Source organism: Nerophis lumbriciformis, linkage group LG14, assembly GCF_033978685.3.
Source record: "Nerophis lumbriciformis linkage group LG14, RoL_Nlum_v2.1, whole genome shotgun sequence".
NCBI lineage: Eukaryota > Metazoa > Chordata > Actinopteri > Syngnathiformes > Syngnathidae > Nerophis > Nerophis lumbriciformis.
Genome location: NC_084561.2, coordinates 11,503,944 through 11,525,659, shown reverse-complemented (window position 1 = coordinate 11,525,659; position 21,716 = coordinate 11,503,944). Strand labels below are relative to the sequence as shown.

At 36.6% G+C, this 21,716-nt stretch overlaps 1 protein-coding gene across 1 annotated transcript in view; it reads right to left on the bottom strand.

Annotated features, from left to right (window-relative positions):
* Window positions 1–822: 822 nt before the first annotated feature.
* The window catches only part of tsc22d2 (TSC22 domain family 2), a 55,084-nt gene continuing 34,190 nt past the window's right edge, over window positions 823–21,716 (bottom strand). The window contains exons 3-4 of the mRNA XM_061976043.2: window positions 2,384–2,435; window positions 823–2,301 (exon numbers count right to left, since the gene is read on the bottom strand). Coding sequence (XP_061832027.1) covers window positions 2,011–2,301; window positions 2,384–2,435 — 343 coding nt within the window. The 3' untranslated portion in view covers window positions 823–2,010. The remainder of the gene's footprint in view (window positions 2,302–2,383; window positions 2,436–21,716) is intronic.

Sequence of the window (21,716 nt, the reverse complement as noted above, 5' to 3'; positions counted from 1 at the left end):
GCATTCGTTTTGAGAATAATGCTGTTCTCAGTGGGATGTAGCACAGATTTTACCTGTATTTACAATAATTTAACAACCCCCAAAAAATCTACAACATTTTAACAATAGGTTAAAAAAAATAAAATAAAATAAAAATTAAAAAAAAATATATATATATTTTTCAATAAATCAAAATTGAGTTATGACTAAAACAGGTTAAATATCAGCAATGAAGATAAATAAAAATATCAAAAATTTTTGCCATAGAAAATAGATTTTTTTCCTACTAATTCAATGTTAATTGAATCAGCATTGAAGATAAATAAAAATATCCAATTTCTTTGCCATAGAAAATTGATTTTTTTTCCTACTAATTCAATGTGAATTGAATGAATAAACATGAGAACCAATGTCCTCCCAAGTTGACATGTTTGCATTAATTTTCAGTAGGAAATATTACACTTAACTTATATTAATAATATTGAACAAAAAATGTATGTTTGTCTTAAATTTTAAGTTAACGTGTGAGCAATGGCTAGTTTTAGTCTAAGTTATGTCGACAACCGCTCATGTTAACATGAGTCAGCCAATCCAATTGCCATTTTTGAGATGTACGACCATAAGTGAGACAATAAAAAAACAAACAATGTTCTTAATAAAACAGTAATTTATTATTGTCTGAAAACTAAAATCGTCTGAACAGCACATTGCAAGGGCGTCGTTAAGATACTCTCTCCAAGGCTCAGTGAACACTTCCATACAGTACACTTGGCATGTACGCGGCATCTCCTTCAAAATGAAAAGACACAAAAGAAATAACCCCAGTTGTGTGTGTGTGTAAAAAAAAAAGAAAAAAAGAAAAAAAGAAAGTTGTACAATCACCAAGTATTTTGGTTTGGTTCTAAGCCACAAGGAGCGCGTCAGAAAAACCTGACGACAGCAAAAGGAGGCACAACAGACAAGACGGAACAAGAACATCCCCTAATACTCTCTCTCTCCCCAGCGTGAAGTTGAGAAAAGTGTGTTTTGTTTGTCGGACATGTTGGAACACTACAATCCAGTTTAAATACATTAAAATCCAGAACAAAAAAACCCCGGCTCCTTTTCTAACTTCCTTTTCTTTTTCTTTTTCTCCCCACCTTCTCCTCTCCTGCGCGACACTTTCCGCTATCATTCCCAGACTGAAAACATGCCGGATTAAAACTGTGACTGTAAGAAAAGGGTTGTGGTTATAGGGCATGCACGTCATGCAAAGAGCCAGAAACGATATAGTGCGTTAAAAAAAAAGGATGACAAAAAAAAAAAAAAAAAAAAAAGACTTACACAGCTTTTACGTCTTTGGTTATGAAGTAGGTCCAACAATTTTCACAGCTTTTCATCCCCCCCAAACAAAGCCCTCCCACCCTTATTTAGACTAAGAACGCCTAGAGAACCAATAGTTTTCTTGAACAAAACCTGCCAGCGCATATTTGTTTGGATATCTTATTACTGTACATACCTTCTTCACTCTCAATACTTTACAAAATATACATTCAACTTAACGTAGTGTTGGCGCTCTTTCAAACGTTTGCGGGACTTATTATTGCCGACTTGACTCGTACTTGCTTGACAGAGAAACCTGACAGTCCCCGCCCCAAAAAAAAAAAAAAAAAAAGTGACATTTTGTTCATGGAAAAAAAATAGCAGCTGTGAAATAAATAAACGCTAAATAAAAATACAAGTATTAATGAAAATAAGATTGTTGGGGGTAAGGAGGGAGTTTTTGTTGCAGCGAATCATACTGGACTACTCCCGTTCCGGGCTGGACTCTGCGGGGCCACGCCCGGGTTTGATGCCACGTTACGGTGTGCACCTTGGCTTCCCCCTTAAGCCACCGTCTGTTTCATGCTTTCTCGCAGCCAGAAATAAGATTTCTCAACGGGCGATAAAAGTCTCAGTGATGATGGCGTTTTAGCACGCTTTAGGGACGGTATGTTTTGCTAACAGGACGTGTGTGTGTGTATGTGTGTGTATATATGTGTGGGGGGGGGATCACGCCGAGGTGATGTTGGGCTGATGGTGGCCGCTCTGACTCCCCTCGTGGTGCGTGTTGTTTGTAATGGCCGAGTGTTGTTGTTGCGGCGGCGGCGGTGACGTACTGCTGCTGCTGCCGCCGCTGCCGCCCGGGCTGAGCTGGCTGAGCTGGTCCGAGTTGGCCAAGGACTTGAGCACGGCGTTCTCGCGCTCCAACATGGAGTTCCTCTCGAACAGCTCCTTGATCTGCTCCTTCAGCACCTCCACCTCCTCGCGGACGGCGTACATCAGATGGCTCTTCACCAGATCCTAGAGAAAAAGACACACAATGGTTACGCCACGACCCGATGAGGTCGGCGACCCGTCTTGTGCGGAGGAAGCGGGGACTCACCATGGCCTGCTCGATCTTGTTGTCGATGGCCACCACGCTGGCGCCGGATGCACTGTGGGCAAAAGACAACAACACATGAGAGGCGTGTCTCACATTGCATCAGTCGCTGCTGGCAGCAGCTCCTGGCGACTAGACGGGCCGCGGACACAAAGTGATGCATTGTGGTTATTGCTAAGAGACGACAAGCAAACAAAACATTACGTCTGTTTTTCACACACAAATAAGGACTTAAAAGTCCCCAACTCTTTTTCACCATCTGAATATATGAGAAACTCAATTCATTATAAAATGAGATATTCCCTCTATGAAATTCTGCATGAGGAGTATTAAACTTTGAGATACATATGTACGTTTTCATTAGAATTGTGTGTATTTTTGCCTTGACAGGAAATTCTTAAAAACAAACACTTCTATAAGTTTTGTTTGATTTGATATATTTTTATTTCTAATATGCAAAAAAACAAGAGCAAGCCTGATCCAATGCAGTGCTATAGCCTTAACAGCCATTATAACAAAATGAAAACAATGGAGAATAAAAAACATAAAAAAATAAACAAAATGAGCAATGTACATGGGGGACTTTTTTTTTTTTTATCTTTTTTTTTTTTTTTTTTTTTCCCAGACATGTATCTCGTGCGCACGGGAAACTTTTTATAAAGTTATAAAAAATTAAAATCTTAATTTTTTTTTAGTTTTTTTTTTTTTTAGACATGTATCTCGTGCGCACGAGATACATGTCTAAAAAATAAAAAATATATAAAATAAATAAATTATACATTTAAAAATAATCTTTTTTTTAATAACTTTATAAAAAGATTCTCGTGCGCACGAGAAACTATCTCGTGCGCACGAGAAACTTTTTATAAAGTTATAAAAAATTAAAATCATAATTTTTTTTTAGTTTTTTTTTTTTTGACATGTATCTTGTGCGCACGAGATACATGTCTAAAAAATAAAAAATATATAAAATAAATAAATTATACATTTAAAAAATTTTTTTTTATAACTTTATAAAAAGATTCTCGTGCGCACGAGAAACTTTTTATAAAGTTGTAAAAAATTAAAATCATAATTCTTTTTTAGTTGGTTTTTTTTAGACATGTATCTCGTGCGCACGAGATACATGTCTAAAAAATAAAAAATACATAAAATAAATAAATTATACATTTAAATTTAATTTTTAATTTTTATAACTTTATAAAAAGTTTCTCGTGCGCACGAGATACATGTAAAAAAATAAAATAAAATAAAAATAATTTAAAAATTTTTTTCCCCCATGTCCTTTTAGGGGCTACGTAGCAATGGACTTTCTTTCTTTCTTTTTTACATTTTTTTTTACATATTTGAAAAGGAGTGAGAAGAACTTTACACTTATTTAATCCCACCCCTTTTCTTTAAATCATAAATTACTACTACCTGTTCACTCTATGTACAAACTTAATTAACTTGTGTATACATAAATTATAAATATATACATACATATGCACACTACACGCATACATAACCACACCCATTACCATTAAGTGAGATTTGATTCCAGGTGCTCCATTCAGACTAAAACATCAATTAAAGGCTATAGATTCATAAGTTAATTAAAGGCTAGAGAGAGTTCATAATCATATAAATGATTAAGAAATACTCTCTTGAAATATTTCACTCTTTGTAGAGAATTAGCAGCAACATTTTCCAGGTCAAGGACCCCCTACTTATACAATTTGTATAACATCGGGCTTAAAGCTAGCATATTATTGTACAATACAAATAAGATATTCCAAAAATACAGTACAGTGCCGCTAATCGCTATATGAAATTTAAACGGTAGTAGCCAGCTACCTTAAATGCTAAGTTTATTATAATAATACAGTATAATTATTGTTTTGTATTTTTATTTCCAACCTGCAAGGTACAGTGAGTAGGGTGGCAATTAAAGGTGGTGGGAAACATTGCAATTGGGACATGGACAATTAGTAAACGTCAATAATCTATTTATTTACTGTAAATAAAGTAATCAAATTTGACTGCAGAGAAACACTTCACCGAGAGATCCGACCAGCTCCTTTACTATCTGGCACTTACGTTCCAGTTTTGCACACATTTCTATTCATTTAGTAAATGTGACGGTAATTAGTTTAACTGTTTCTGATTACAAATGCACTGCTTTTAAAAGCTGCAAGTTAAAAGCACTTATATAGTGAAACAAATAAATGTAAAACTGCATCAATATACATAAATTAAAGATGTATCAATGTATGTATACATTGATACCTCCAGTGACCATGTCACTGCCTTTTATAAACGCATGTTAAGGTGTATTTTAAAGGCATAATAAATATAATAACCGAAAATATGTATAATAAATACATATTTTAAAAGCGTCTGATCAACCAAAAATGTCACCACCCCTAAACTAAAGAGTATAGGCTTTTCACTTTAAAAAAAATAATTATATATATATATATATATATATATATATATATATATATATATATATATATATATATATATATATATATATATATATATATATATTATTTCAAACACAAAGAACCAAAACTACTGTTTATATACACAATACAAAGAAGAAAAATAGCTTCTCCAATACAATATTGCCATTTGTACCAAAAAATCAACAGCAATATGAAAATAGAAGAAATGATATGAACTACAGGAATAAACAACTTCTCAAAGACCTTCTATGATGCACCTGTAAAAACATAACTATTGTTTTACAACCATCAGATATCACCCGAAGTTTGTAGATATTTAAAATGAATAATGGCCCATGTTTCAGCACACTTAGTGTCAAAAAAGAAGGTTAATTTTGTTTTTTTAGTCACATTTGCACTAAAAAAAACCACCTCCTGCACACAAAATGAGATCAACTTGTGCTTCACACATGCAAATAAATACGACTGTGGAAAAGAAAGTAGGCAGAAAAGTGTCCGCTAGGGGGAGCTGATGAAGCACAATGCGGCCACAATTAAATTTACACTTTTTTTTTTTTTTTAGGTATGTACTTTTTCGTTCAAAACATTGCGTGATCAAGATGTTAAAATAAAAATAGCATACATTAAAATGCATGTGAGCGTTGCTTTCATCCACGTGGACATGAATGTTGTTGAGCATCACAAAGTGTGTGTGCTGCACACACACACACACACACGTTTTCACACACCTACACACACTTCAACACCGACAAGGAGAGTCAAGTTAAAAGACGAATAACTACACAGACTTCACCTACACGTGAAACAAAAACAAAACAAAAAAAGTCCCATTTTACCTGCCGCATCTGGCCCGGTAGGACATCAAGCGTCCCGAATAAGTGGGAGAAGATCCGGGCGAACATGGCAGACTGTAGTTCATTCTGCACCGCATCTTGGTAGCTCTTGGAACACTAGTTTGTCAACAAACTACTGCTGTGAATCCAACAACTGAACCGTGTCTTAAACAGGCAGCTTGCCTCGGTCACTCCGGAGGCAGGGGAAAAGGGGCGGGGTTTATGAGCACGCCCCGCCCCCCACTTTTGAACTCCCGGAAAGAGTTCTTTCTTAAACCAGTTACATTTGTCTCTGACAGCCTCGCAAAAATAGTCCTGACTCCTGAGGCACAGGGAATTATTCCACACGTAAAACTGCTTGTGAAGCCATGCACCTCTTTTTAATTTAGGTGTGTCCAGACTGCAAAGTGTGGCTCAAAGGTCGCTCGCTTTATTAAAACATGTAGACATGTATATATATTCACACACACACACACACACACACACACACACACACACACACACACACACACACACACACACACACACACACACACACACACACACATCAATATACATATACACACACATATCTATATCTATATATATACATATACGCATTTATACACATACATTCATTTACATACATATATGCTTAAATATATATATATATATGAATATATATATGTAATTATAAATAAATATATAAATATATATATATATATATATAAATATACATAAATATATATATATAAACATACATAAATATATATATATAAATATATATATATATATATATATATATAAATAAATATATATATATACTTATATATATATATATATATAAATACATATAAATATATATATATAAATAAATATATATATATAAATACATATAAATATATATATACATAAATATATAAATATAAATATAGGGGTGCTGATAGTTATCGAACACCTGCACTAATAACTGGGGGAAGTAACACTATGATTTTTTTCTTTATCACGTTTATTATCGTGGTATTGTTGAAATTGTTGAAAAAGTACTTAAACACACTGTAATCTTTTGACTATTATTTTGTTTATGACTAAACTAAATATACACACTGGTAGAAAACCCCCAAGTTTGCATGGTTTGTGTTTGTTATGCTTCACTGATAGTGTTTTAGTCTTAGTATTTTATCTGTTTTAATGGCTAAGCATTTATTGTTTTAAGTATTAGTTTGTACTGTAGCACTTTAAGACTATTCCAAATGAAAAGTGCATTAAAAAAAAAATCTATTATCATTATTTAGTATTTCTAGCCGACCATGTGGTGTTCTATATTGTTTAGTGGTCTTTGACTGCAACCAAAAAATAAAAAATAAAATTAAAAATAAAAATAAAAACATCTTGTATTACTTTGAGTATGGAACGATCACTCTGCTCTAAGAGAGCACAGCTTACAAGTTCAATGTGCACAATTGAATATCTTAGTTGATCAGACAGTAATGTGTTTATACAAATTTAGATTGGGTTATGGCAATTCTTAAAGGGGAAAGATTTTGATGTCTCTTGTTTTCATGTTAGCATTTAAGCTAGCAAGCTGGTGCCAGTCCGCCTATGAGTTTATAAAAGTGCAGTTAATCATGGATTTTCGATAGTTTTAATTTAAAATGGTAATACCAACCGTCGGGAGTATTACCGTGGTGAGCCTTACTACGGTTTATCGTTACATCCCGAGCATGCACTTAGTATTGTAACGTGTAATGTCTGTGTTCAGTATTACAGCTGGTTTGATGTGATAGTTATGACAATTGCTGTAAATTGTATTTCATACTGGGAAATGTATTATTTTCGGTGTCTTATTCAAGTATTTAGCTTACTATTATGTCCAACTTGCATATCAAAAAGTTTCTAATAGCTTGTGTTTTCAGTCTATAAATAATGACATTGTAATCGAGATAAACTAAAAACAACAACAAAAACAGTTACTACTAACTGGTCTCTACCCAGCAGGCACAAGACATTAAAACAACGTTGAGAACTTGTTGAATTAGGTCTTGACGTGAGCAACTCAAACCTAACGTTGTAACAACATGCTTTTTGACGACCTTTATTCAATGTCAGGTTGTGACGTTGATTTGGCCATTGACTTTTGGTAATTTTCCAACCAATATTTTCCAACACAAATACAACGTTGAAACAACATGCTTTTTGACAACGTTTACTCAGTGTCAGGTTGTGACGTTGATTTGGCCATTGAAATTTGGTAATTTCCCAACCAACGTTAGACACCAACGTTGTCTCAATTTACAAATACAACTATTTTGCAACGTTGTTTCAAAGTCAGGTTTAAAGGACATGTATATATAATCAACGTTGTATCAATGTCTTGTGCCTGCTAGGTATGTCCTATGCAGAGGTGGGTAGTAACGCGCTACATTTACTCCGTTACATCTACTTGAGTAACTTTTGGGATAAATTGTACTTCTAAGAGTAGTTTTAATGCAACATACTTTTACTTTTACTTAAGTATATTTATAGAGAAGGAACGCTACTTTTACTGCGCTACTTTTATCTACATTCAGCTCGCTACTCGCTACTAATTTTTATCGATCTGTTAATGCACGCTTTGTTTGTTTTGGTCTGTCAGACAGACCTTCAAAGTGCCTGCCTTACTGGTGACGTTTCAGTTCGTTCCACCAATCAGATGCAGTCACTGGTGACGTTGGACCAATCAAACAGAGCCAGGTGGTCACATGACCTGACTTAAACAAGTTGAAAAACTTATTGGGGTGTTACCATTTAGTGGTCAATTGTACGGAATATATACTGTACTGTGCAATCTAATAATAAAAGTTCAAATCAATCAATCAAAAGTGTGAAGGAAAAAAGATACTTGTTTTATTTCAACCGTACCGTCAAAAGCCTCAAGACTGACTGCACAGTTCCTGTCTTCACAATAAAAGTGCCGCGCCATCGCGCCTGCGCTTTCAAAACAAGAGTCTCCGAAAGCCAGCGTAAACAAGCTAGCAAGCTACGGAGTTTGACACCAATATATTTCTTGTAAAGTGTATAAAAACGAATATGGAAGCTGGACAAATAGGATGCCAAAAACCCACCACTTTCATGTGGTATTAGATAGAAAGGAGGAACTTTTCTTCTCCTGCATTTGAAAACGTGGACGTTATCATCACTACTGTCTGATTACAATCAACGCAAGTCATCAGAATCAGGTAATACACCAACTTATATTCTAGTCTTCATTAAAGAAAGGAATCTATATGTTAAACATGCATGTATATTCATTAAAACACCTTTAACATGTAAACAAAACAGCAAAATAAATACTTATAAATTATATACTGTATATATCAATGTATATGTATGTATGTATGTATATATATATATATATATATATATATGATATGAGTGTGTATGTTACTCATAAGTTACTCAGTACTTGAGTAGTTTTTTCACAACATACTTTTTACTTTTACTCAAGTAAATATTTGGGTGACTACTCCTTACTTTTACTTGAGTAATAAATCTGTAAAGTAACAGTACTCTTACTTGAGTACAATTTCTGGCTACTCTACCCACCTCTGGTCCTATGAATCCGCACAGTGTATTTGCATAGAGAAAATGTGGGACATATTTCGGGGGTAAAAAGGTAAAGACTTCAGGGCAGCTAAAACATGACAAATGGCATCTAATTTTCCTTCCCACCTGAGGATGTGGTGTTTTGAAAGAGCTGAAGCATGCGGACATGCTGACAGAAAGGTGAAGAAGGTGTTGCATTCCACAGTGATCGTGTGAATTGGGGGACTGATTAACAAGGCAAAGACATTCCCTCTCCTAATACTTAGCATTTACACTTATGTGCCAATTGGAGAGAAGAATCCTTTGCATGAAATGTTTGGGTTTGCAAGACAAAAACAATTAGTTGAGCAAGGGACTGACATTCTCCTTGGCTGGAGCGAGGAAAAATCCCCTCATGCAATTTGTTGCTATTCCGTGTCCAAGGAAAACAAAGTCAAGCGAACATTTTATTCAGGAGGGTAACATGTGGTGGTTTATATAAGGACCACTTGCTGCGCTAACCCCGCCACGAGCCTCACACACGCATCTTCCAACAGAACCTTCAGCGCCACAAGGCAGTCCACTCCATCTGTGGACACCTCGGACCCCGAGACCAGTGCCGCTAAAGTCAGACATCTGTGTCAGAGCCAGCGTCATGCTGTGACCCCACACAGCAAGGCCCTGCACCGAGGACTGGAGGGTGGTGTCGAGGTAATTTGTTTCTACAAGGTTTTGGGGTTCTTTACCAACCATTATTTGCATTGTGTTCAATAGGGATGATCTACATGCAGACTACAAGGAACTCTGTTGATAAAAACTTCACCTATATTGTAGATGTATACACATTAGACAAGCACGGACACCACATCACATGATCACTCCACATCATAAATCAATGAGCTATCCACCAAAGCACAGATACACACCGGCACACGTCTTTGTCCCAAAGCATACAAATAAACCATGTAGGGGGGCGACAGCTGAATAAATGAGCCCTCAGTCTTTTCAGTGATAACACCCTCCGCCCCCGACCCCCAATGAGTTGATTTAAAAAAGATAGTGAAGTACACTCATCACTGATAATTCACCGTTGCCCTTGTTCACATGCAGAGAGGCTGGAGCATTACTCTGGCACTTGCCTTTTTTTTAGGTGTAGTTTGACTAGGTTGCCAGATGAGGTCAGCATTGTTTCCAATCACATTAGGTCTTGTTTTCCTAAATGATCACACATTTTTCATTGATCCAAACATGAACAAAGACAGTCGAGTATTTTATAGGGTAAGTTGACTTCATTTGTAAGATAAACAAGACAGGAGCAGAGGTAACAACAAGCTTTCAAACCGGTTTGAGTAGGATTGGGCAATAAAATTGTACACAAAAAAAGTGTTAGATAAAACGTTCAATTTTCAAAAATCAACTATCAGTATTGGTTGCGCTATCTGTTGTCTTATGGTTGATTCTTTGAATGGAGTGAGAAGAGAAAGTAAATATGAAAACTGCAGAGAGCGAAGAAATTGTCCAATAAAAAGGGAAAGTCACCTCGACAGTGTGGCCGTTTTGGGGCTTTTTAAAAACGGACCGTAGCCAGACCAACGTGGACGACATAGGTCACGCTCACCCTTTCTATAACTTCCTGGCACTAAACCTGCAAAAAAAAATTATTCTCAGTTTCCTCCATGTTCTCTACGTTTTCCCACTTTGCAAAGTTTTGTTACACTTTATTAAGCATTTCTTACATATTTCTTATTTTCGCACCTTCATTTTTAAAAGGTTATTGTGAAGTGTTACCTGTGATTTTAAAATTGTGTTTAGATTGAGTGTTTTTCATGCTCATGTTGACATTTCCTTTCTTTTCTGCTGATAGCTGAGGGGATTATAATCAGAGGAAGGTTACATACATTTTTTATTTTTTTATACATATAATTTTTTGTACTGGCCCCTATTTTCGATAGGTCTTAGAAAATATCAATAATTATTGATACCAGCGGATATGAAACACTTATATTATGATACAGTTTTCATCCATATCGCCTAGCCCAGGGGTCGGCAATCCGCGGCTCTTTAGCGCCGCCCTAGTGGCTCTCTGGAGCTTTTTCAGAAATGTATGAAAAATGGAAAAAGATGAGGGGAAAGCAATCTACTTTTTGTTTTAATATGGTTTCTGTAGGAGGACAAACATGACACAAACCTCCCTAATTGTTATAAAGCACACTGTTTATAATAAACATGCTTCACTGATTCGAGTATTTGGCGAGCGTCGTTTTGTCCTACTAATTTTGGCGGTCCTTGAACTCACCGTAGTTTGTTTACATGTATAACTTTCTAGGACGTGTTTTATGCCACTTTGTTTTCTGTCTCATTTTGTCCACCAAACTTTTAAGGTTGTGCATGAAAGGTGAGTTTTGTGGATGTTATTGACTTGTTGGAGTGCTAATCAGACATATTTGGTCACTGCATGACTGCAAGCTAATCGATGCTAACATGCTATTTAGACTAGCTATATGTACATATTGCATCATAATGCCTCATTTTTAGCTATATTTGAGGTCATTTAGTTTCCTTTAAGTCCTCTTAATTCAATTTATATCTCATGACACACTATCTGTATGTAATATGGCTTTTAATTTTTTGCGGCTCCAGACAGATTTTTTTTTGTATTTTTGGTCCAATATGGCTCTTTCAACATTTTGGGTTGCCGACCCCTGGCCTAGCCCTATGTTTGAGAATGAGTGAGCTGAATTATACTTGACATGGTTATCTTTTAAGAAATTTACACTGCAAAAACTTTCGTCAAGAAAGAAAACATTTGTTTACAAAAAAACAAAACAGACACCCTGTCTTTTTTATTTTATGTGTGAGCAGTCTTTCCAATACATTGATATATTTGTGGTAGACCTGGATGGATAAATTAGGACGACAACAAATAGTTTTAGCGCTACCTGTTAAGAATCTTGGAATCTCAAAGTGGTCTATACTTCCATACAACAGTTTCAGAGTTTAATAATCAACACTACCTGCTCGCCCTTGCTCCTAAACACATTATAATGGAACTTGTCCAGGGTGGTGATAGAATTTCCTTTGTTTTGCGTCCGTTATTAGCTCCCCTGAAATCTGCACTTCAGATAGATAGCAGATCTGAAGTTATTGTCTTGCTACTGTCTCCCCACATTCAACATGTACAGAAGTAGCGTTATATACTATTGAGTCTGTTGCTTTAAAACGAGACAAACAAAAGTATGGTCAGGAGGGTTATGCATCCATGTAACAATAAAAGAAAGAATCCAGCTGTCGTCTTTTAACGAGCTGTTTTATTCACAACATTACAGCTACTCCAAGTGCTAACTGCTAGCCTCAAACACATGTAAGCAATGTTGAAACATCAAGACGCACCGCAACCCGTCCATAATCACAACATAAAAAGCACAGAACAGCTACATTTCAAAAAGAGAGGTAAGACAAAAGTAGTGAACAGAAGGAAAAAGTGATAAATAAATACCGTGATAACGTCGGACAAGCAGAAATGCACAAAGCCATGTTTGATAACAGTGGAAGTCTAATGCTTCTTCAGCACCTGCAGTGAGGAAACTCGTCTGAAAGATAGATAGCGCCATAGCAAATAATAACACATCTTTCTGTTTATGTTAGGTTTTTTCAGGGTCCATGTACCGGTACACAGTAACGTTCTAATCCAAATGATGATCAGATTAAATGAATGTTGTCGATGTACACGCGGCTAGTATCAATCAATCAATGTTTATTTATATAGCCCTAAATCACAAGTGTCTCAAAGGGCTGCACAAGCCACAACGACATTCTCGGTACAGAGCCCACATAAGGGCAAGGAAAAAGTCACCCCAGTGGGACGTCGATGTGAATGACTATGAGAAACCTTGGAGAGGACCGCATATCTGGGTAACCCCCCCCCCCTCTAGGGGAGACCGAATGCAATGGATGTCGAGTGGGTCTGACACCGGACCTGTGCCTGCCCCCCCCCCCCTCCACAAGGGAGAGGTGGGGATTTTTCGGTAACTCACAATTCGATTCCGATTATTTAGGTGACGATTTGATTCAGAATCAATTTTAGATTCAACATGATTCTCGTAATATACTATTCGGTATATAAATTATAATAAAACCAAGCTTCTCTTGGGTGCTGATGTACGACTTATTTAAGTACAACTTACTTAAGTGTTGGTCTAAAAAAGGTATTTTTAAAAACTTATTTTAACATTTTTATTTACAATTATCACAGAATGTTAATTGCTCTATTTTCTTCTTTTTTTTTATTACATTAACACCAACTGAAACCCAGTTCCAGATTTACAATACTTAGGATAGAAATTCAAAGACATATAAATTATATATAAATAAATTATACATGTATTTATAATTTAAATATTACTAAAAAATGAAAAATTCACAAAAGCAACAGTATCAATAGTAATTATAATAATATAAATAATAATTATTTTATGTTTTTAATAAAAAACTTGATAAAAATAATGAAAAACGATATTTGCTGAATACATAACAATTACAAATAGCGACTGTCCTCATTGTACCATGAGGTTAACAGTGACAATTGCAGGATGCTGGAAGTATGTTATTAAGTACCTCCAAACACTGGAATTGTCGGATGTGTTGTCTACCAATGCGCTGGTCAGAGTGCAGACAATGGAGACTAAACAAAATATGACTTACAACTGTGACGACTTTTCTGTGGATGCAAGTTCTATTTGTCCTTTCCTAAGTAGGTGTGTCTACTGCCCCCAAAGTTTCCGCAATAACATACAGTAGGGACTGTCCTACTCACCCCCTTGATTGTTACATAATCCCCAGACTTGTGCATAAACAACTCAGACCTCCATAAGTCTCATAGCCCACAAGAGACCTTTCCCAAAGGACACAGGGGGATGGTGGGGGGCATGAGAAGGATTCATAGTGCTTTAATAGTCATGATAAACATCAACATTTTTGAGACTGCGGATGAGCTTCAGTTATGTTAACTGGATTAAGAATGGTCTTGTTATTTCAGACCCCTAGTCACACAGAAACACAAGCTTAACGCTAGCACTACACCACTTCTGAAACCATCAATCTCCAATTGCAAACCCAGCAGGAGTCCATGTTGGCGGTTATTCAATCTACACTCATTCCTGTCCAAAGTTTCCTTAACCAAAACTCATTTTTATGCTAAACCACTCATTCCTCCTGAAATATTTGGATTTGGATATGCCCCACTTTGTTGCCGTAATGCGATTAGACATGGTGTGTTAAAAGCACTGATACAGTGAAACTTCAGCTCTCAAACATCTTGAAATTCAAGCTCACGCAAACCTTTAGAGCACTGGTGGAACATTTGGGCAAATATGCCTTCAAAAGACAAACAGCTCATTAGCATTCAAGCTATAGACACATTAAGCAGTGTGATTCCAGTAGCACTTTAAAACTGTAGCTTAATACCAGCAGCAAGGCCGCACACTTCCAAAATATTATTGAGACTTATTTAAAATTGTGAAAATAGTAAAGTACAGGACTAGTGATGGGGGATAGGCCTAAAATCTATATCACGATATAAAGTATATTGCGATAACGATGTATATCACAATATATTATCTGGTATGTAAATAATACTAAAAGCATTTGAAGACAGGTTACAAAAGCTCCTAATTTAGCAGATTTTCTCAAAACTATTACTAATCTATTTGCTAATTTACTCTTAATATCTGGTTTCTTTCTGTTGTAACATGGTTCTATCGGCACTTCTGTTAAAATGTAAGAAACACTTATTATTCTGTTGTTTGGATACCTTACATTAGTTTTAGATGATATGTGGGTATTGATCCAATACCAAGTAGTTACCGGGGCAGTATTGGTCATACCAATGCTGATACTGAAGCTTCCAATTTTCAAGATTACTAAATGATTGCATCTTAGTTCTAATCAGATAAAAACACAGAATGGCTGTGTAACAAAATTAATAAAATATTAAAACGATTTACTTCAATTGGCTCTGATAAAAACCTATGTTTTTTGCCCTTAAACTTGTCCTGTGTCCAGGGACTTGCAGCATTTCCTGAGTTTGTAAAAAATTACAAAAACAACAAAATGTTTTTTGATAATAAAAAATTACAATATAAAAACTGTAGCATCGACCAAATAATGATATTATACATTGTATCTTTACCACCCACCTTTGTTTACGTCAAGGGTTCTAGCTTGCAGTTAGCGGTTAGCTGATCTTCCCACGGTGTGTAATGTAGCGTATTTAGCTATTCCTTGTCCTCGATTGATGATACTTGTAAGAAATGTAGTTTATTTGCCACCATGGAGGTGAGGATTGCGGATTTAGAAGTGGCTTTGCACCACGGAGGGAGTTAGCCGCGAGCTAGAATGCTACATTGGGTTTGTTCGCTTGTCTCTGTCAAATTTGCAGACAGCTAAAAAATGTGTCGCATTGTCACAATATAACGATAGTATTAAAAACTACCGGCAGCGAAATTTATATCATATACCGTCCTTTTTGCGCAACACTACCTGTAAATGTCCCATTGGTATGTCCTTTAGACGATTCTCAGTGAGTAATGTCCAACTTTTTGTCAACAATCGACATCGATTTTGACATGTAATGGATGCGGTGCGTTTGAGTCCATCCTTTGTGCTGCTTGACAAAAAGGACTAATGAATAATGACCTAGACTGCGATTTTAGCTTTGAGGGCTACCTGGTTATGTGTCATACTGTATACTTGTCACTAGTTATCAAAAAGTAAAGTGTCATATGTGTATGTTTTATAAAATATTAAATGAGTAATTAGTTGCTTATTAACATGCAAATTAGTAACATATTGGCTCTTAACTAGTCATTATTAAGTACTTATTAATGCATGGCCTTATTATAACCATAACCCTCTAACCCTGGCCCTAACCCTAACCAAATAACTCTAAATTAAGTCTTTGTTACTTAGAATATGTTCCCCTAGTGTCCAAAAAACTCTAAATTAAGTCTTTGTTACTTAGAATATGTTCCCCTAGTGTCCAAAAACTCTAAATTAAGTCTTTGTTACTTAGAATATGTTCCCCTAGTGTCCAAATAACTCTAAAGTAAGTCTTTGTTACTTAGAATATGTTCCCCTAGTGTCCAAATAACTCTAAATTAAGTTTATATTACTTAGAATATGTTCCCCTAGTGTCCAAATAACTCTAAATTAAGTTTCTATTACTTAGAATATGTTCCGCTAGTGTCCAAATAACTCTAAATTAAGTCTTTGTTACTTAGAATATGTTCCCCTAGTGTCCAAATAACTCTAAATTAAGTCTTTGTTACTTAGAATATGTTCCCCTAGTGTCCAAATAACTCTAAATTAAGTTTCTATTACTTAGAATATGTTCCCCTAGTGTCCAAATAACTCTAAAGTAAGTATGTTACTTAGAATATGTTCCCCTAGTGTCCAAATAACTCTAAATTAAGTTTCTATTACATAGAATATGTTCCCCTAGTGTCCAAATAACTCTAAATTAAGTCTTTGTTACTTAGAATATGTTCCCCTAGTGTCCAAATAACTCTAAATTAAGTCTTTGTTACTTAGAATATGTTTCCCTAGTGTCCAAAAAAACTCTAAATTAAGTCTTTGGTACAGAGGGGTTAGTGCGTCTGCCTCACAATACGAAGGTCCTGAGCAGTCCTGGGTTCAATCCCGGGCTCAGGATCTTTCTGTGTGGAGTTTGCATGTTCTCCCCGTGACTGCGTGGGTTCCCTCCGGGTACTCCGGCTTCCTCCCACCTCCAAAGACATGCACCTGGGGATAGGTTGATTGGCAACACTAAATTGGCCCTAGTGTGTGAATGTGAGTGTGAATGTTGTCTGTCTATCTGTGTTGGCCCTGTGATGAGGTGGCGACTTGTCCAGGGTGTACCCCGCCTCCCGCCCGATTGTAGCTGAGATAGGCTCCAGCGCCCCCCGAAGGGATTAAGCGGTAGAAAATGGATGGATGGATGGATGGATAAATGAGTGGTTGATGTAAGTTTAATTCGTGACATTTCAACGTTATACTGGAATTATAGTTCATCCCTAAAGGTCCAGTGGGTAGGTTTGCTAAATGATAAATACTACCATTTATGCTTGCATTAGCAAGTGGGAACGCCTTTGACTCTGCGTGAAGCAACAGGACACTGTTAGGGGTTATGTGCGCTCAGCAAACTTTCCCTGTATATGTACAACCTAAATGTCATCAATGTTTCCAAAGATAAAGTTGACGAGATGTAAACGTAACCTCAAAAACAGTGAGATCTTTGAGACCCGTAGTCGGTTATGTAAGCAGTTACATTTTGGGAGAAGGTTCAGCTATCTACTCATCAGTTCCTCCAGGCAAGTTAAAAGTCTTGTTGGGTTCAGGATCAGGAGCTTGGCACAACGTACAAAAGGGAGTACCTCAAGTCCTGTAATCCGTTCAAAATGATGTTCTCAATGTCTTTGAAGAGGGATGCAATTGAATTGGGTTGGGTCTTTTGAGTATAACCCACAGCCTGTTAAGTAAATGTGTTCGTTGTTTTTACACAGAAATGTGAGTCAAATCTTAAACCAAATAACACATCAAAGCCTAATCAAGTGTTACATAAACGGGTGATTCTGTGTGAAAAGTTGGAGTAATAGTATCTATGCCAGTATATGAGCTTTACTAGTTACGACTTGAAGGAGAACTGCACTTTTTGGGAAATTTTGTCTATAATTCCCAAACTTTATGAGAGACAAGAACACATTATTTTAATGCATTCTAAATTGTAAATAAACAAATAAAATTCAGCTTACAGTGAACTCAATGGGAGGACCTCTATTACGCCCATAAAGCCCTCTAAATAACCATCCAAAAACCGCCAACAATAATTAATTTACATATCGGAATCCTGAATATTAACAAAGTATTAGCAATATTGTTATAAGCACAAACGCAGACAATTTTTTAGCAACGCCGTGATCACAGAGAGTTAATATTTATTGATGTCATCAGCTGGTGAGCTGCTTCCTCGCCTCAGAGCTTGTGAAAGTTAATTCTAGATCATAAATATTGCCTCTCACCTGTCTTAAACAGTCGACATCCCAGTGAGAGCAGACATTGTAAAGTAAGTGATGTTTTATTATATTAGTAGGCTCTCATGAAGTCTGCAGTGAGTAATAATCATTGTTGTCCAACGTTGTGATGAGTCTTTAAAATGATTGCGCCGCCATATGCTTCCAGTGAGCAAAATACATACAGGTAAAAGCCAGTAAATTAGAATATTTTGAAAAACTTGATTTATTTCAGTAATTGCATTCAAAAGGTGTAACTTGTACATTATATTTATTCATTGCACACAGACTGATGCATTCAAATGTTTATTTCATTTAATTTTGATGATTTGAAGTGGCAACAAATGAAAATCCAAAATTCCATGTGTCACAAAATTAGAATATTGTGTAAGGCTAATACAAAAAAGGGATTTTTAGAAATGTTGGCCAACTGAAAAGTATGAAAATGAAAAATATGAGCATGTACAATACTCAATACTTGGTTGGAGCTCCTTTTGCCTCAATTACTGCGTTAATGCGGCGTGGCATGGAGTCGATGAGTTTCTGGCACTGCTCAGGTGTTATGAGAGCCCAGGTTGCTCTGATAGTGGCCTTCAACTCTTCTGCGTTTTTGGGTCTGGCATTCTGCATCTTCCTTTTCACAATACCCCACAGATTTTCTATGGGGCTAAGGTCAGGGGAGTTGGCGGGCCAATTTAGAACAGAAATACCATGGTCCGTAAACCAGGCACGGGTAGATTTTGCGCTGTGTGCAGGCGCCAAGTCCTGTTGGAACTTGAAATCTCCATCTCCATAGAGCAGGTCAGCAGCAGGAAGCATGAAGTGCTCTAAAACTTGCTGGTAGACGGCTGCGTTGACCCTGGATCTCAGGATACAGAGTGGACCGACACCAGCAGATGACATGGCACCCCAAACCATCACCCAACCATGCAAATTTTGCATTTCCTTTGGAAATCGAGGTCCCAGAGTCTGGAGGAAGACAGGAGAGGCACAGGATCCACGTTGCCTGAAGTCTAGTGTAAAGTTTCCACCATCAGTGATGGTTTGGGGTGCCATGTCATCTGCTGGTGTCGGTCCACTCTGTTTCCTGAGATCCAGGGTCAACGCAGCCGTCTACCAGCAAGTTTTAGAGCACTTCATGCTTCCTGCTGCTGACCTGCTCTATGGAGATGGAGATTTCAAGTTCCAACAGGACTTGGCGCCTGCACACAGCGCAAAATCTACCCGTGCCTGGTTTACGGACCATGGTATTTCTGTTCTAAATTGGCCCGCCAACTCCCCTGACCTTAGCCCCATAGAAAATCTGTGGGGTATTGTGAAAAGGAAGATGCAGAATGCCAGACCCAAAAACGCAGAAGAGTTGAAGGCCACTATCAGAGCAACCTGGGCTCTCATAACACCTGAGCAGTGCCAGAAACTCATCGACTCCATGCCACGCCGCATTAACGCAGTAATTGAGGCAAAAGGAGTTCCAACCAAGTATTGAGTATTGCACATGCTCATATTTTTCATTTTCATACTTTTCAGTTGGCCAACATTTCTAAAAATCCCTTTTTTGTATTAGCCTTAAGTAATATTCTAATTTTGTGACACACGGAATTTTGGATTTTCATTTGTTGCCACTTCAAATCATCAAAATTAAATGAAATAAACATTTGAATGCATCAGTCTGTGTGCAATGAATAAATATAATGTACAAGTTACACCTTTTGAATGCAATTACTGAAATAAATCAAGTTTTTCAAAATATTCTAATTTACTGGCTTTTACCTGTATATATTACATGTTATTATGAATGTGCCTGTTACTACACTTACAGTGATGGAGGTGTTTGGATGTTTTTTAAAGAGCTTTATAGGCAGAAAAGAGCAGCTCGCGTTGTCTCCAATGTAAGCGGACTTTGCTCGCATTTATTTACTCGTTAGAATGCATAACAAACAGAACATCACATTGTCTTACATAAGGATTGTGACTCACTACGTTTACAAGCACTAAATTAGTCTGATTTCTCAAATAGTTGTTTTTTTTGTATATTCACACTTACATGTAAAGTCTATTGGTCATACGCCCTGGGGGGTTGACCTATGACATCACACCAGGCATCTGCGACTCCTTGCAAGTTACCAGCCTAGCTCTGTAATACCTGATGACCACTGTAGTTAGAAATAATATTAAAAAAAAATTGAAATATTACGTCTCTAATGGCTATGTTTATGTTAAACATCAGACAGCATCAAGAAATGACCTTGGATTGCGCTATGATCATGACGCTACTACCAAGAAAGTATCGTAACGGAAGCAGGTCCGAGGCAAAGAGAGACCGGCGGGAGAGTTTTTCCGAAATCATTTTTGGATGGCGAATCATGGAAAGAAAACTTTTGAATGTCTCAGAGTTCCTAAAAAAGACTGTGGATTGATGGAAGGAGTTTTAAATCAGAAGGAAAAGACTGTTCATGCCCTGGCTGATACTGTTCCAGATGAACGTGGCTATTGTTCTGGACTATTTTGCCAGTTGTGCAGAATACAGAGATATTGTTAATTATTTTGGAGTGCACAAATGCAGCGTGAAGAAGTTTGTGTACGCTTTATTAGTTGCCTTGTAACATACGCGCTTCTCTTCCATCTCACTCGTATTTTGTTCGGGAGTCCGAATTCATTATTAATTATTTCCTTAGCTACCTTCTTAAAAAAATATCAGTTTCTTTTTTCTTTCATCGATGCACTTCAAAATGTTCCGTTCTTTTAATTTGTGAAGCAAATATTTATCTTCATAATGTTTTTTATTGAATGCTATCTATCTGCTTTCGGGTTATATCCCATGTGCTGAGACTGCCGCGTTACGAAGGGTCCCCTACGCCGGCACACACCCACTCGAGAGATCTGGTTTTCAGTCGCATAATCCAGGTGGTTTAATCCGACTTCTCAAAAACCAAATACAATCGATTAAGCATACTTGCCAACCTTGAGACCTCCGATTTCGGGAGGTGGGGGCTAGGGGGTGGGGGGCGTGGTCGGGGGTGGGGCGGGGGCGTGGTTAAGATATATATATATATATATATATATATATAAGAAATACTTGACTTTCAGTGAATTCTAGCTATATATATATATATATATATGTATATATATATATATATATATAAATAAAATAAATACTTGAATTTCAGTGTTCATTTATTTACACATATACACACACATAACACTCATCTACTCATTGTTGAGTTAAGGGTTGAATTGTCCATCCTTGTTCTATTCTCTGTCACTATTTCAGAACACATACATTATACAAATATACATTATAAAATCAATAAGAAAACGGGAGCTGAATTAGGATCAGAAGTTCCTATATAAACATTGCGCACTCACGTCGCCTTTTTGTATTGATTACTGCAGCTGTGCACTGGATTCATTCACAAATACAAACTACAACTCACAAACACTTTAG